We start from the raw sequence: 18,020 nt of genomic DNA, 5'->3' as shown, positions 1-18,020 counted from the left end.
AATGAACCGCTGACCCAGGTGATTGAATTGTTGAACCATTTGGCTCGAAAATGGTTTTGACCATTTTCTGTGCTTTTTTAATTTTTAATTTTTTGTCAGAGAAGACCATCCATTCAACCCGAGAACCAGACCCAAAACGATTCCCTGTCCAGTTCAGTTTTAAAAACATTGGGTCAAATCCCTTCTCGTATTATGTGTTTCTGGCAGAATGGAATTCTTGATTAAAGTTTTTTTCTGGTTTATCTCTCTGAACTTTTATTCTGCAATAAAATAGTCAATTGATGATAAGCCAGGGACCTAATTTTGAGCACCATTTGGTTAGGCTATGGCTGGGTTCCTGAAATCCATAAAGCCTGAGAAAGATCTTGGTAAAATGACTTTTGTAGAAAATTAGAAATTGAGGCTCATAAAAGACCAAAAAATACAGGAAACTTCAATCCAAGTTTTTTTTTTTTTTTCCAAACTTAGGTGTTTATTCTAAATCGTATGATTATCAGCTATAAAGCAATTAGAAGAAATTACAAGATACGTTTATTCGTCATCATTTTCAAGGGCGGCCCTGGTGAAGGCAGGAATCGATCCTACAGAGTCTCTTGCTACAACCAAGTAGATGCCAACGAGATGCTTTACCAACAAGCTAACTGATAAGAGATTTTTTGAGCTGTCTTTCATTTTTAGAAGCTTGAAAGATCTTTTGAGAAAGCCCAACCAAATGCCATGTCCACAGATCCAAGACAATCCCACCAAACTCTATGATCAAATTGTTTTTATACAATTATGCATATATATGTACCTGGGTTTAGGGGCTATGGCTGGAGGGATGGGTTATTCCCGCTCTGTAGCCCTTCAGAAGATATAAAAAAAAACCTTCTCACATGGTGGTAAGTTTGTTAATTACGGGCCCCTGTTCATGCGGTCTTTCAGATGTTTACAAATCAGGCAGACTAATTTTTGGTTTATTTCTGTTTGATTCGTGATAGATGTAGCTGTCAAAAATTAGAGCATGAAAAAATGCGAAAATTCCGTTTTGAATGATTTCGGGAAGTTCCAAATAAAATTTTTCGCATCTTTCGCGTTTTATTCTATATCACTTTTCTAGGCAAAGCGGAAAGTTTATTAATCATGGGGCCCATACTTATCAAAGAAATGAATAATCAAAAATAATAAACTCTCCCATTGACCGAACTCCCCCCACCGCAACTTACTTAAAGGGAGAATGCACTCTTGAAGTTGAAAATAAAAAATGCCCATAAAATGGATTAATATGCATGCTGAACACATCAACCACGTTCTTATGGTTATTTAAAAAAGTAGTTGCATCTCAAGCCGAATGCAACTCAAACATGAAGTTCAGTAAGATTTCAACTTCCAGTTAAAGGGTCATTGCAATAACATCAGAATAATCATTCTTAATGATGAATTTTGTAGTCTAGACCAGAAGAAAACATGGGTTTCTGTATAAGAAGTGTACAGAGAAGGCTAATTGCAGTGTCAGCAGTGAGCGGTATTCATGCGTCTCTGCTACAGTGGTTGCTTCTTGCTATTCCCAGCAGTGTTATCATCAGAAAAGTCAACAAGATGGCATAAGAGTACATGTTTCAGGGCCGCCAGATTGCAAGAGAACAAGCTTATCCATTGAGCCGATAGCTGCTACCTCTGAAAGCAACACCAGTTGCCCTATCCGGCTGTGAAGAACTATTTGCCTTAGGTCCCACGTTCCACCGTGCAACAAGTTTATTTCTATAAAATTGTAGTCATGGAACTTGCAGCAGAGGAAATGAAATGTACATATTTCACCAGATATGATACCTGTGTACTACCCAGATAACATTTTGCACAACTAGGGAAAGATGAAGTCCAGACAAACCATAAAAATACCAAGTGGACATTTTTTTTCCTAGCAAGCCTTGCAAATCCATACAGCCCTATAAATCTGGCATATTGTCAAATTGCAAATAAGCCATAACCAAGGGGAACTGACAATTGGCCCATTAGATAAGTAACATACACATGAATTTCTTTGGTATGAACAGACAATATAGGATATGCCAAGCAAAACACAACATGCCCAAGATTGCAAATACTTAGGTCCTTTATTGCATATAAACAACATAATAGTTACCTGGCAGTCGCGACCCAATACTTTCTACCAGTTCAGTGCATTGCAGTTTTGGAAAAAGTGTATTATCAATTGGATGCTAGTCTGTTAAATGAGCTAAAATGTATGCCTGAAGAAGCCCCTATGGATCACCCATAAATTGTCATGCCTCTTAGGTAGTACAAATGCCTGAACTCCACAGGTTACCACTACCATTTAGGGTCCTAACAGGTTGGATAGATCAGATCAGGATGGATCCAGTACCAGTCTGATGTACACACCTGGAACTAATCCAGTCCTCATGATGAGTTCCAAAGATGGCATATTCAAAATCTGCCAACTTATTGGATTTCATTGAATCTGATTGAATAAGACCTTATTAAACTGAAACATCAAATTTCAGAATCAGGCAATAGTTCTAGAAACTCATCCAATAAAACAACAAATGCATCAAAGCTACAGCACCCAAATCTTCACAACTAAGACACTGAAGGAGCATAGCTGCATGACAAAACAGAAGTTTGAATAAGAAAGAAATAGAAAAGGGATATAGTTTGGCACGAGGGGTTCCTCTAATATCCTCTTCAAACAAATATTATGCAATCAAGTCTAAACTCTAAAGACTATTACCGATGTTAGTCTCAGCCACCTGGGGTCTTGGGGGGGGTGGGCTGGATATGGACCTAACCTTGGGCTTTTTTTTTTTTTTTACAGAGTGGGTGCTCTCAGACTTGGATCTGCATTCTGATATTTGCCAGCCCAAGATTTTACTATTAAAACAAGTGATGGCCCCTATTATGTATCCATGTCTAAGACTCCAAATTACAAAACGATTTTAGTTAAATGTTCACATGAAAACTTGTAAAAGGGTGTAAATAATGTATCTATTGGATCATATATTATGCAGAGCAGACTTAATATATTTAGGTGGAGCAAGTCCAAATCAGATTGGGTCAGGGTTTGATCAATGATTGGTCTGATTAATGAATCTGCAAAGCAGGGCTCAAGGCAATAGTGCTAAGGTTGGATCAAATCTGAAGGTTAGATGGACAATTATGAACTCTACAAAAAGAGAAAAATAATGAAAAAAAAGTGGGGTGAGAGGGGTATTCCAAACAAAGGGAACAAACAAGGATACACCCATACAGGAGTTTTCAATATGTTCTTCCCACCAGCTAGAGGGTGCAACACTGTGAAGAAGTAATATATATGTCCCGCTAGGATCCCAAGCATATCTGGCATGAGGTGTGAACCAAATATCACATCCAAAGCAAACATTGCCCATGGTAGATAAAATGCCTGCAAGCAGATAAATTAAATACTTACAAAAGAGGAACAATATGTCATACCAATATCTAAATAAGCAGTGTCACATGTGAAAGAAAAAGAGCTACAAAAGAAATAGAATTTAGCATACCTTGAGCGTGACGAGTCCATATATATTGATCTGAGCATTTGGGAACTCTCTACTCCAGACATAAAGAAGCATAAATACTAGTGAAATCCCTAAGAAGGGGGTCCATAATAGAGGAATGACAGATAACACCTAGAAAAACCATGTCCAAACAAAATATGAGAAAAACAAGTGTAACAATATTTCACCCACACGATTACAAAATTTAAAATAAAAGAGTAATGAACAGTAGGCTACGTTTGGATTTCAGCAACAGAGATAGACAGGACAAATTAACAAGATGAATGGCAGAAGATGGAGAGAAAGGTCCTTTGCTTTCTGCATTTCACATGGCTCAGTTTTTCAGAGTTCTGAGTAGTAGATCAAATTTCTATGTTCCCCATTTTCACTGTTGACCAAATCCAAACACAGCCTTGCTGTTTTTTATAATTTTATATAAGAAGATTCTTTACGAGTTGATTTGACTATTAGCTCTTAGAATACTGAATAATAGGGCAAAATTTGCACACACCAACAATGATAAGGCTCCAAATATCATCATCCACAAGAAGTCTGCAGTACGCCTTTCAAAGGGCCCCCTCTCTAGCTGGACACCATACCTTGCTCTGTAGCATAAAAAAAAAAAAAAGTGGTACTAGTGAGTTCCGACAGATGGAAAATGTAAAATTCGCTTAAGTTTCAATAAGCGCTGTAACTTCGTAGCATTTTTTTAATCAGTAACAATATCAGAAAGCCTTCATAAAAGTAAAAGAGATTACTAAAATTGTCTGTTCAACCAAGTTCGTACAGAAACAGACCCAAGTGAGCCTCTCTCCGTTGAGTAAGCAAGCTATGAATAGTAACCAAAAAATAAAAGAAAGGATATCCAGGAATGACTGCTCCCATTAAATAGTGGAAATAACCATTTTTTTGATCAATTGAAGCATAATACTCCTGATGCATTGAATGTTTAGTCTTCTGGAATTAATACTTACATCATTAAGAGTCGAATTCCAAAATTGACAGAAAATTTGCCAAGGAAGAAGAAGTTTGTAATCAACCTCCAGACCTAGAATTAATATAACAGAAAAGTTTCAGAAAGGGACAGAGGAACCCAAAAGGGTGAAAGAAAAGGATCATAACTTTCCAATCAATTGAGAAAAAGAGTATACTAAAAAGTAATGTCATTTACATTTTCATATATGATATACAGATTCATGGTAAATGATACATAAAGTTTCTAAATTAAATACATGTTCTGTGTGTGACTCCAATTCAACTCAGCTCATCAAGGCTTCCCACAACCAGCAAAAGGATCTCATAGATATTCCATGAGATCCTATTGTTAGAGGATCATAGTTGCATAGCTACATGGAAAGAGATTATTTGCTGTTAAAGGGCTTTCACTTTAGTTTCAAGGTCCAATTAAGTGGTGGTGCTATTGTTAGAACTAATTCTTAAGAAACCTCTTTCTTTCTTTCTTTTTAAAAATTTTTGGAAGTCAATATAAACTTGGAATATCTGAATGCCCCACTCTATGAGGTGCATATCTGATAGTGGAAACCCCATCAAGGCTCTAAATTGCACGTAGGTGCAGCACTAGTCAGAACTTTGGGAAGGAGAAATTAATTAACGTTTTCTCAATTCCCATCCTTTTATTTATTTCTAAGTTCTTGGCTGTTATTCAGAAATTACTTCATTCCAGATTTAAGGTCTGTTTTTCCTCAATATAAATCATAGAATTCCTATTACTGGTTCTTGGTAAATGATTAATGTTTAACATCTCAATTAAAACCTTATTTGTCTTGTCATTAATCTATAAAATTAACAATTTAGGTTTCTTCATGGCATAAGCCCAGCCTTTTCAACCCTAATTCCATCCTAATCAACATACCTAAATTTCACAAGGTTCTAACCTAGCCAAATAAAGGCCATTAAGATAAACCAAACAAAAAACCCTAGCCAAAGACTTTTCTCTTATTTTGGCAATTTCTTTGTCATGATTCCACACTAATAAAACTAATATAAAAGGAAAAAGCTAACTATAGAATCATGGATCTCTTTTTTGCCATCCTACATTAAACCACACTATCATTTATTGCTTTCCAAATTAAAATCTCAATATCATTTTGAAAAACCCTAAATGACACCTAGCTAGTTCCCATTAGCCACTTACTAATATTCCTTTTTTTATTGTAAAATCCTAAATTTCTATGATTTAAATTTTCTCTTTCCTAGCCCTAAATTTTTAGAGCCACAACTATAGGACATTATTTGGCCATCTCCTACATTTAAGAAAGCCTTCAGAACCAAACTCATCTCAACAAACCCTTGTCAACCCTTTTAACATGTGTGAAATTTGTGCTCAGCATGTGATTAAATAATTCCAGACCTCACAAAGAAAATCTACCATTTCACTTCTTTGACAATTTCATTTCTTCTCGACTGTCTTCTTGGTTTATACAAGTAATTGGTGCTTGCAATTACCCCTTTTGTCAACATTCTCCTATTTAGGATATCTTTTGATTACAAAGCATTCTAACATGCATCAGTCAAGGTCCGCAATTGATGGCTTTGAAATTTAATATATTCCTCCAATATGCTGCCAATATCCCTTTCAGACTTAGACTTCATCATACCGTATTCTTTGTTTTCTTTTGATATGGCTTAGACTTCACCATACCATATTGTTTGTTTTCTTTTGATGTACTCTTAGACTTCATCATACCATATTCTTTGCAACATTTTATCTTCTTCCAAGTTGTCGAGTTGAATCACTAATGACCACCTTGCATAAAGGACCACCAAGAAACTGTAATCCGATGAAACAAACTTTCTGAACTTGCAATTCATCTAGAACTGTAAAGCAATTCATCTTACTAAGAAAATCAGGAAAAAAATTGATTTCATAAAAACTCTTCTGATTGAAATTAGCATGCTAAAATTTATTCTCTGACAATGTCTTCATCCCTAAAATCTGGTTGCATCAATTCATTCAGCAATAAATATCTTACATGCTGGGCTATCAAGAAACCATAGTTTGTCACAGTGGGCCCAGGAAATCAGGGCTTGTAATAGAAGTTTTCAAAATTTTAGAGTTTCCTGGCAGAAGCAAGTTTGTAGAGCTGGGATGAGAAATACAAATAAGAAGCCTTTCATTTTCAAGGAAAGAGGTTAAGATAGGAAAATAAATAGGAGGAAGTTATCATTAGGACCTGAGTATTAGGGAACTAAGAAGGAAATGTGCAGAAGCAATTAGTGAGGAAATAGGGTAAAGATGGTCAGTTTGATTAGAATTAGAAGTTCCAAAAGAAATGAATTTTAAAAATTTAAAAGCCAAGGCTTTAAGCCAAACTTAAAGAACTGTTTAAATTCTATACAATCTAGTTAATCATTGCATTAGATGTGCCAAAATGAATCCGATATTGATAGTGGTACTGCTGGTATGCTTCAATAAATATCAGAAAATCAACAAATGTAGAAAGCTGTACCTGAAAATGAGAGAACACAAGTGGGTATAAGAGTTCAATATCTTCAGCATGATATAGTCCCAAGTGAAATGCTGTGGTAGCCAACAAACACAGGGTTCCATAGGCCTTGCTAACAGGTGGAAGCGACTTATAGAATCTGGTGAAGAAAAAGCATAATAAGGAATGTTATGATGGTTATTGGGGTTAGTAAAAAACTCAAAATAGAGTTTAAAAAAATAGGTGCATACATGATTTGCAACATGGCTTAGCTAAACTCCAATTAACAGAATATATTTCCCTTAATAAATGGAATTATGAAACAGCATTTGCATAGGCAGTCATAAATAGTTTGGACAAGGATTTGTTTACTTGTTGGTTTGGATCAAGTATACTTGGTCAACTGGCAGAAATCAAAGTTTCTTGATACAGTTGATAAGGTAATATGTCTGTGTGTGTGTGATATATCAAGAAACCAGAGTAGATGAGAGGACGTGCAATGATGCACAAGATATGAACATACAGCTCTCTGTATAAAAGAAAGCCCCTACTATTCCCAAATTTCCAAGAGATCCGCTACACTATACATTTCCTTAGGACTCCAACATTTCTGATCATAAGCCTGCTAAGGTCCCCCACCTATAGTTTGATAGGTGCTTTAGATGCCATGGTCCACTGCCCACCTGATAAAGGAAGATTTGGCCCGACCTCTCTATTACGTGACATGTGGCAGAAACAACAGCTCGGCAGAAGGGGCCAAGCCTAGGCGGGAACAAGGGGACACTAGCGGACTGAGCTCCCTACCGGGGGCCCGAACTGACCCACCGTGTAACAGCTCGGGACACACTTCACCGAACTGACCCACCTTGTAACAGCTCGGGATACACTTCACCGAACTGACCCACCTTGTAACAGCTCGGGACACACTTCGCCGAACTGACCCACCTTGTAACAGCTCGGGATACACTTCGCCGAACTGACCCACCTTGTAACAACTCGGGATACACTTCGCCGAGCTGACCTGCCCTATAGATACCTCCGAGCTCAAGACTGCCTCGCTCAGCTCTTCGCATCACTTGGCACTAAAACCAAACAAGTCGTACCACGCTTGACACTAAGTTCGTGCCCAAGGGCGCCGCGCCTGACTGACTTGGGATCTGACGTTTGGTGGTAGCACCCTAAACGGCCACCTGCCACCGCCACTAACACCGCCATCTCCGGTTAGATGACGGTTAGGCAGTGACGGTTTTGTCTCAGCAGAAAGGACGACGGCCGAATTGACAAGCACAAGGGTAATCATACTTGACCTGACAAGGGCCCCGGGACGAGTGTACGAAGTGACTATAAGAGCCCCCTGCCCCCCGACAACGGAGGTATGCAAACTTTGCGCTATCTGGTATTGCCTTGCTTTTGAAGGATTCTAACTTGAGCTTCGGAGCCTCTACACCGGGTTCCCCCCGGAGCTTCCCCATCTCCTCCGTTTCAGGTTCCCTGCTACCCCGTTCGGAAGCAAGGCAGCGGACAGCTAAGACCGGCCGGATCGCGCTCCATCAATTGGCACCGTCTATGGGAAACGCTGCAAAAAGCCTCCCTCCAAACTTCGATAACCCCCTTTTCTTCAAAAGACCCCACTCATGGCCTCCTCCAGCAACACCGGACGTGGCACGGAGACAAACACCACCGGGGAGCAACTTCAAGTCCCCGTAGTGTGCGTTGGACAGTTCACCATCCCCCTTTCGGCGCGGTATTGAGGCCAACCCAGACAAAATAAAAGCCATTCTAGATATGAAACCACCTCGGAAAGTAAAAGAGGTTCAAAGGCTAAACGACCGCATAGCCGCTTTAAGCCGCTTCTTGTCTAAGTCAGCAGACCGCTGCCTACCCTTCTTCAAGGCAATCAAAGGCAAAGGGTTCGATTGGACCCTGGACTGCTAGTTCGCGTTGAACGAACTGAAAGGTTACCTCACTAGTGTGCCAACCTTAGCCCGGCCCGAGGTGGGCGAAGTCTTAGAACTGTACCTCTCGGCGAGCGACGAGGCGGTCAGTTCGGTACTGATAAAAGAAACAGACCGGGTCCAACGACCCATCTATTATGTTAGTAAAATTTTGCAGGGAGCAGAGGCAAGGTACCCGGAGATAGAAAAACTAGCATACGTCCTAGTAATAGCAGCTCGGAAACTCCGCCCATACTTCCAGGCTCACACCGTCATCGTCCTAACTGACAAACCTCTTAGACAAACTTTTACTCAAACCCGAGGTCTCCGGTCGACTGACGAAATGGGCCATCAAACTCAGCGAGTACGACCTCCAGTACAAACCGAGAACCGCTATCAAGGCCCAAGCTTTGGCAGATTTTATCGCCGAGTGCACTTTCAGCCACGAAGCCCCACAGGTCGAACCCGAGGTCCCCAGTTCGGGCAAACCCGGAGCTCCTGAGCCCATAGAGTCCGAACCCCGTGAAGTAGCAGCCAGTGTGGCATCTCTCTTGGTCAGGCGAAGCGCGAACTGGGATGAGGAGCCCTGGATCCTTCACGTGGATGGTTCCTCGAACCGGTAAGGCAGCGGAGCTGGAATAGTCTTGTGCGGCCCGAGCGGCACAAAATTAGAATACGCACTACGCTTTGAGTTCGCGGCATCCAACAACGAGGCAGAGTACGAAGCACTGATCGCCGGGCTGGACCTAGCGCGAAAGGTAAAGGCAAAACACTTGGTCATCTGCAGCGATTCTCAGCTCGTGGTGAACCAAGTTACCGGCGAGTACGAAGCACGCGATCTCTCCATGATCGCATATTTGGCCAAAGTAAAAGAAGCCCTGCTCAACTTCCGGTCACACATCATCAGGCAAATCCCGAGGTCAGAAAACACTGAGGCCGACGCCCTGTCCCGGTTAGCCAGTACGAGTCACAACAACATGAGAACTGTGTACATAGAGGACTTACCTCGGCCTAGTATTCTCGGGGGGACAGAGGAGGTCGCTCCCGTCTTAGAAGCAGAGCCGAGCTGGATCGATCCACTCGCGAGCTTCTTGATAGACGTAACCCTCCCTGCAGAACGCAATGCGGCCAAGAGGGTGCAGCGCCAGGCGACCAAATACGTCATAATAGACGAATGGTTATATCGACGGTCATACACGCTCCCCTATTTGCGTTGCCTGCGACCTACCGAAGCCGAGTTCGTACTCCGCGACACTCATGAAGGCCTGTGCGGCGGACACTTGGGGGGCAGAGCACTCGCCCAAAAGGCACTTCGACAAGGATACTACTGGCCAACGATGAAGGCAGAAGCTGTCGAGCTCGTCTGGAAATGCGACAAGTGTTAGAAGCACGCTAACATCCACCATCAACCTGCCTCTGACCTCAAATACCTCGCCAGCTCGTGGCCCTTCGCACAATGGGGCATCGACCTCCTAGGGCCATTCCCACCAGCAACAGGCGGAAGAAAATTCTTAGTTGTTGCAGTAGATTACTTTACGAAGTGGATAGAAGCCGAACCTCTGGCAACTGTTACGGCTCGAAACATACAGAACTTCTTTTGGAAGAACATAGTATGTCGGTTCGGGTTACCTCGAGTACTAATCTCCGACAACGGCAAACAGTTCGAGGATATCAAGTTCCAAGAGTGGTGCCAGAGCATGGGGATTCGGCAAAATTTCACGTCAGTCGCGCACCCGCAAGCAAACGGTCAGACGGAAGTAATGAACAGAGCCATCTTGCACGGACTGAAAGCACGTCTGGATCGAGCTAAGGGATTGTGGGACGAAGAGCTACCAAGTGTCTTATGGGCTCACCGAACTACCAAAAAAGCAGCCACGAGAGATACCCCCTTCAACCTCACCTACGGCACTGAAGCAGTGATCCCGGCCGAATCGAAATACCAACGTTGCGATTTGAGACATACGACGATTGGACGAACGAAGACGAGCTACGTACCAACCTCGACCTACTGGACAAGGAAAGGGACCTCGCGCACATCCGAACAGTGGCATACCAGCAGCAGGTAACTCGCTACTACAATAGCAGAGTTAAGCAACGAAGCTTCCGAGTCGGCGACCTGGTCCTTCGTAAGGTTATGGTGCCCGAACCCGGCATGGGCAAGCTTGGACCTAATTGGGAAGGGCCCTATAAAGTAAAAAAGAGCGCTCGGAGGCACATACGGACTCGAAACTTTGGAAGGCAAACAAGTACCTCGAACGTGGAACATCGTGAACTTAAGGCGATACTACCTATAAACCACCAAGCGAAGTGGACGAAATCAGGCCCTATGTGCCACAGGGCAAGCCAAGAGGAACTTCGGCGTAGACACAGAAGAGCACATTATCAGCTCGGCAAGAAATCAGTTCGTGGCATAAAAGACCGCGGAAATTTAATAACCCGGCAAAGAAGCAGTTCGGGGAAGATGAGCAAGGGGAAAAAGACACTCCATTGCAAGAAACAGTACATTGGCAAAAAAAAAAAAAAAATTTACATGCCCGGAGCCACTTCTTCGTCATCGGAAGGCACTTCAACAACACCCGAAGGCCCTGCCTCTCCTTCAGAGTTATACGCGAAGTGGTTATGGCACTTACATCGAGGTCGGGGTACGTATTCCGGATCATCCACCGGCTCAACTTGAACCCCCTCCTGTAAGAGTCCACCATCAGATCGTCAAAACGCATAGAGGCAATGTAATCTTCAATTGCCTTCTTCTTGGCATCTTCAATGCCTTGGGAAAAAATCTGTGTTCTCTCCCTGATGTCCTCCTGAAGATATTCGACTTGATGCTGCAAATCCAACTTCAAGTCCGCCATATGCTTGACAACTACCCCCATGGCCTCGGCGTCACGCTGAGACCTCGCCTGCCTGGCCATCGCGACGCGAGCAGCCTCTTCAGCAGCGTAAGCAGCCGCCTCAGCAGCCCGGGTATTTGCCTCTGCAGCACGAAAAGCTTCTTCAGCAGCATGAGCGGCAGCCTCAGCAGCTCGCGCCTATCGCGAGCTCCTCTCCACTTGGGCCGCCAAGGCATGAATTGAAGAATTCACCTACCAAAAGAAACAAGTGAGCAAATGACAGCAGAAGCAACAGAATAAAAAAGGAAGACAGAATCTAACTTACCATCATGGCATGTGTTACGGCGCGGCAAGTGACCTGATTCAAGGGAAGATCGGTCCACGCCGCGACCTCCTCAGGGAAAGTAGCGTCCCTACTCTTCTGAAGAGCGTAGTTCGGCGTCAACACGCTCCTAAACTCCCCTTGAGCTCCCGAGCCTGAGGGCCCAGCCCGCGTATGAGCAGACCCGGAGTGAGCAGGAGCACTTGAGTACGCAGGAGCGCCCGTATGAGTGGCCTCAGCGTAAGGCGCCCTGGCAGTTTCGTGCACCGGTGGAGTCACTTCGGGCTCCCTGGGCAGATCCTCCGGCGTATGGTCTGGAACTTGGAGCTCCTCATCCAGGGGCAGCTCGGTACGAGTTCGCTTGGCGACCCGCTTCCTCCTCTTCATACCTTGAAACAAGTGCCCCCCACGAGTTCTCTCCGCGTCCATCACACCTGCAGAAACGAGTTCATCAGAAAAAATGGAATAACAAAGCAAGCAAGAAACCGCATAGCTAGAAACCTACCCGAACTCAGGGCGGCTGCAATAAGCTTAGCCTCCGTTAAGTAGTGGTGGCAATTTAAGCCTTGCCGTGCCCATTGCCGGAGACCCTTCACCGTCTCTTTATCGAGAGTTACGCCCAAGTCAGGAGCGGCATCACCCCACCCGGTCTAAAAGGGCTATCCTTGTGCACTTCGCACGCCGAAGTAGTCCCGCTTCCAAGCCGGGACCTTATTAGGAAGATCGTGCAGAAGCTTAAAACCCTAGCGAGGAGAAAGGTAATACGCCCGTCTCCCCCCAGGAAGAGAACCCACCTGTCTCTTGAGCATCAAGATAGAGGAGAATATCTCTAAGTCTAAGGGGAAGTTTTGCTCGCAAAAAAGGGAAACTGTCCCCACCAGGTTCCGAATAGAGTTCGGATGAAGCTGGCCAATGGTGACACCGAAGTGGTTTATGACTTCGACGAGAAGGGGATGGAAAGGAAGCCGCAACCCTGCAGCGAGCTGCTCTCGAAAAATCACGATCTCGTCTGGACCGTGTTCCCAAGGAAAGCTACCCGAAGGAATAAAATATGTGTACCCCCCAGGAAGATTGTAAGACAGAAGTATGGATTGAAGCCCCTCAGGCGTCATGGTCGAAGGACCAAACCTGTCTAGCATCCGACCTCGGTGGGAGGTAGACGCCAAACTGCTCGAAGCAACTCGGCCTACTGGTTCATAGTCCTCAAGCTCCACCTCAGGATCACTGAGGCAGTTTGGGGACACGACTCGGTTGGTGGAACCTACGTCGGCCCTACTCGAAGAATCGTTTGAGCTATCAAAGCTAGACATTGGGGAAAAGATGGATTCAGGAAAGTACTCACCGGAAAGTTTGAAGAACAAGCCAAAGAACCGTGAAGACTGTAACCAGCCTTGACGCGAGCTGGAAAAGACTTGACGCGAGCTGAAAGGTTGGACGTGAACTCAGTAGACAAACCACAGAAGTGACAAACCAACCGGGGTCCCCCACTATTTATAGCTACAGTAACCAAGAATTGACCGTGCAGACCGAAGACGATCCGACGGCCCACGTTCTTACCGACCGCACAACCCTTAAGGTCGAGACGTGATTGGCGCACGTCTTTCTGAAAAAAGCGAAACGTCAGCGCACATCTTTTTGAAACCGACGTCGCTTCGACACGCGTCTTTTCGAAACTGACGCGCCACACGTCTCCCTGACAGTCGCCCACGCACGTACAGCAGTGGCGCGCCTTTTTGAAATGACCCGTTGTCACGTCCCAGCGGCGCGAATTGGTTTGAAATTTAAAACGCGCGCTGTCACGACCACCAGCGTTCTTGAGTAAGCACGTTTCCAGCCTTCTCGAAAACCGAAAGAACCCTAGCAAAAGCGTCTCATGCAGTGAAGTTTCGAAGGACGGGACAAATCCACCTGCTACCTCGCGAAAACTCCCCGCACCATGGCAAGACCCCCGGCTCAAGGAGTGGGGGGCAATTGATGAAGGAAGATTTGGCACGACCTCTCTATTACGTGACACGTGGCAGAAACAACAGCTCGGCAGAAGGGGCCAAGCCTAGGTGGGAACAAGGGGACACTAGCGGACTGAGCTCCCTACCGGGGGCCCGAACTGACCCACCGTGTAACAGCTCGGGACACACTTCGCCGAACTGACCCACCTTGTAACAGCTTGGGATACACTTCGCCGAACTGACCCACCTTGTAACAGCTCGGGATACACTTCGCCGAACTGACCCACCTTGTAACAGCTCGAGACACACTTCGCCGAACTGACCCACCTTGTCACAGCTCGGGATACACTTCGCCGAACTGACCCACCTTGTAACAGCTCGGGATACACTTCGCCGAACTGACCCACCTTGTAACAGCTCGGGATACACTTCGCTGAACTGACCTGCCCTATAGATACCTCCGAGCTCAAGACCGCCTCGCTCAGCACTTCGCATCACTTGGCACTAAAACCAAACAAGTCGTACCACGCCTGACACTAAGTTCGTGCCCAAGGGCGCCGCGCCTGACTGAGTTGGGATCTGACGTTTGGCGGTAGCACCCTAAACGGCCACCTGCCACCGCCACTGACACCGCCATCTCCGGTTAGATGACGGTTAGGCAGTGACGGTTCTGTCTCAACAGAAAGGACTACGGCCGAATTGACAAGCACAAGGGTAATCATACTTGACCTGACAAGGGCCTCGGGACGAGTGTACGAAGTGACTATAAGAGCCCCCTGCCCCCCGACAACGGAGGTATGCAAACTTTGCGCTATCTGGTATTACCTTGCTTTTGAAGGATTCTAACTTGAGCTTCGGAGCCTCTACACCGGTTCCCCCCGGAGCTTCCCCATCTCCTCCGTTTCAGGTTCCCTGCTACCCTGTTCTGAAGCAAGGCAGCGGACAGCTAAGACCGGCCGGATCGCGCTCCATCACCACCCTTTGACAACATTCCATAGAACTTCCGAGTCACCTCAATAGCCAATTATGAGAGATATAATTGCTTAACTATTGATGCCACTTAAGAGTCTTAAGACAGTCCTAACTTCTGCTTCCATGGAATCCACATCTCCAATCGGGGCACTAATGCTAACAAGACTATCAAGTTCGCTGAACAAGACACCTCCAACTTCTGCCAGCTCCAGGCTCCCCTTTTGAGCATCCATTAAATGCAAGCTTCACTTGTCTTTCCACATGAAGGGAAATTAAAGTTCTCCTGATGGTCATCCTGGAAAAAAATTGGCCAATCTATGGAAGCTTTCTTCTCTGGTCAATAGCTGGAATGACTTTAAACTCATAAACAGCCAACATCCGGGAACTGAGGCAAAGCAGAACTCTACTCCTCAAAACCTCCAAAGAGGACTCCACATTCTAAGAGATACATATCAGTGTTTTAAAAGGCATGGGAGGCATGCCTCCAGGCGAGGCGCTCCCAAAATGCCCTGAGGTGTATGCCAGAGGCGCTGACACCTCTGAGGCGTATGCCTCTTGTGCTTTTTTCATGAGGCGTGCTAGAGGCATACGCCTCATGCGCCTCATGCACATCTTATATAAAAAGACAGAAAAAAAAAAGAAAAAAAGGAAAGGAAAGGAAAGGAAAAGAAAGGGAAGGGAAAGAAAAAGAAAGAGGAGAAAAAAAGAGAAAAGGAAAGGGAAGGGAAGAAAAGATAAGGGGAAAGAAAGTGGTTTGCCACTTTGCCCCCTGCTTCGACAAGACCCCCCCCCCTTCAACTAATGTTATGCATCTTTATTCTTCTTAGTATAAAAGACTTTTATTAAAATAAAGAAAAAATGAGATCCCCCCTTCCTCTTCATCCTCATCCTAACCCCCTCCTCTTAAGGAGGCTTACGCCTCCTTGTGTTCGGGAGGCTTATGCCTCTTGCATTCTGAACTACGCCTCACGCCTCTAAGTAGTGGAATGCCTCATGTCACGCCTCTAAGTAGTGGAATGCCTCATGTCACGCCTCCACATTTTAAAACATTGATACATATATGCATTTCTTCTGAATACTTCACATGAACATGTGGACTATTAGCTTTCCAGTGGATTTTGTCTCTTATTCCAAATCCATGACCTCTCCAGTGGTTAGGCATATCAGTGATACTGCCCAGAATCATCCACTCATTTTTTATTCTTAGAGACCAATAGGTGTATAAGCTATCACTCCTGTTTTCTACTTATTAAATTGTAAGTTTCACTGTTTGAGCACTTGCATCATTTATTTCTTCATTCTAAGAGATTAAACCATCACCAACCAGGTCCTTTACTAAACCTAGTAAGATCAAGTTCGCACAGTACGGATATCAACAATTAAACAATGTTCATTCATCCAACCAGTGGCAAATCTATATATGATCCTCCATAAATTGAAAACAAAAAGGGGAAAAGGGAACAGATAAGTTAGGAGTGTAAAGGGAAAACAACAGCATCTAAGTACACTGTGCTCCTTCAGTCAGGACTAAGGAGGTAGGTTCAAACCACTGAATATTCGAGAACAGCATTGAGAGCCATTATCAACAATAACCACGGACTTAACAACAACCGGTCCATCTTAACCAGATTAAGACCACATCAAAAAGCCATTATCAATGAACAAAAGTCTGCAGTATTAACCGAAGGATGAATTATTGAAACCTAAGCAGCAGTTATCAAATTGTTCACCCAAATAAAATACGCTCATATGAAAACAAGTAAATGGCGACAACACCTCCCACAAAATTTATGTAACAATTACATAAAGAGCATATCGTACACAGCCCAAGAGTTCATAAAACAACAACAGGGGAAAAGCAAAAGGATGAATTGGAATTATAATTGCGGCACAAAAGTTTCATCTTATGAATAGAATATATCAAGATTATCAGAATCATTAAACCAGAACTTCATTCAGTAATTTATACAAAAGGAAATGCAAATAAAATGAATTTTAAAGTAAAGGAATAATCATAAGGATCTGAGGTTTTGGCATCGATGACCAATTCTAGGAAGCTCTTAGAATTGTTATAAATATATGAGGCCAATAGAAATGAGAAAGGGAGTAATATGCATCTGGATTCTGGAACTGGGGTGGGAGAGGGCATGAAAAGAAAGAGATGGAGAAGGTGATTACTCTGCAGGAGAAGACATTGCGTAAGCACTGGCTTGAACGAATATCGAAACAGAAATCACTTCAAAGATCTCTGAACCTTCGAATTTCAGAGAGAAATGCAAAACTGAAATACAAGCGCCATTACCACCTGCGTCAGAACTCAGAAGCTTCTCGTTTAATCGTTTCACGGTTCCCACCTTCGCACGAGTTCGTATCTGCTGTCATCCTGCCAATCGTTGAGGGACAGCTGCCATTGAAAAGCAACAGTTGTCTATGTCTAATTGGTTCCTAAGAGGTGTTCTTCGCTGATTGGATGCACAGTGATGCGGACAGCGGGGTGCAAAATGGGCGGTCTCGGTTTGGGCTTCTGTCAAAGTTGAACGGTAATGGCCCGGCCCCATAGGCCTCAGCCCGAATCGAGTTCGGATCTGCTTCTCACACCAAAGGCCTCAGCCCGAAGCGAGTTTGGATCTGCTGCTCACGGAGAGTACCTCACACTCACCTCACAGTAGCCGTGCATCGGGAGATCGGATCTGTTCCTTATTCATGGCGCCTAACAGGCAAACTCCACTGTGCATTGGGAACATTTCCGTATCCGTACGGGAAATGTTCCCAATGCACGGTGGTCATTGTAAGACACGTTGGGTGAAGAGCATATCCCACCTCGTGCGTTGGGAGTATCTTCCCACCAATAAATATATTCAAGTACGATGTTCTAGATGCATGGCCAAACATGGTGTGAGATGCAATCTATGAGGAGCATATCTAAACTTGCCCAATATAGAATGATAATCGGGCCAACCCCAATTTCACCACTAAACTAGACCATGGTTTGCACTTTTTTTGATGCGTTAGAACCAATAATAATATTCCACAACAGTCATAAAATGATGCGTATAG

At 44.2% G+C, this 18,020-nt stretch overlaps 1 protein-coding gene across 1 annotated transcript; it reads right to left on the bottom strand.

The window, feature by feature from the left end:
- Window positions 1–1,230: 1,230 nt before the first annotated feature.
- DER1 (DERLIN-1) lies at window positions 1,231–17,790 on the bottom strand. Its single transcript, XM_088957660.1, has 7 exons — window positions 17,142–17,790; window positions 6,983–7,118; window positions 4,487–4,560; window positions 4,024–4,117; window positions 3,516–3,644; window positions 3,237–3,397; window positions 1,231–1,740 (listed from the first exon to the last, which is right to left on the bottom strand). Exons 1-7 carry the CDS (start codon window positions 17,156–17,158, stop codon window positions 1,629–1,631), a joined length of 723 nt encoding a protein of 240 aa, XP_088813786.1. The 5' UTR covers window positions 17,159–17,790; the 3' UTR covers window positions 1,231–1,628.
- Between the last annotated feature and the right edge of the window lie 230 nt (window positions 17,791–18,020).

This window comes from Nelumbo lutea, chromosome 8, assembly GCF_056320005.1.
Source record: "Nelumbo lutea isolate HS-2025 chromosome 8, American lotus-T2T, whole genome shotgun sequence".
In the NCBI taxonomy this organism is placed as follows: domain Eukaryota; kingdom Viridiplantae; phylum Streptophyta; class Magnoliopsida; order Proteales; family Nelumbonaceae; genus Nelumbo; species Nelumbo lutea.
This window is presented reverse-complemented; position numbering and strand designations above follow the sequence as displayed.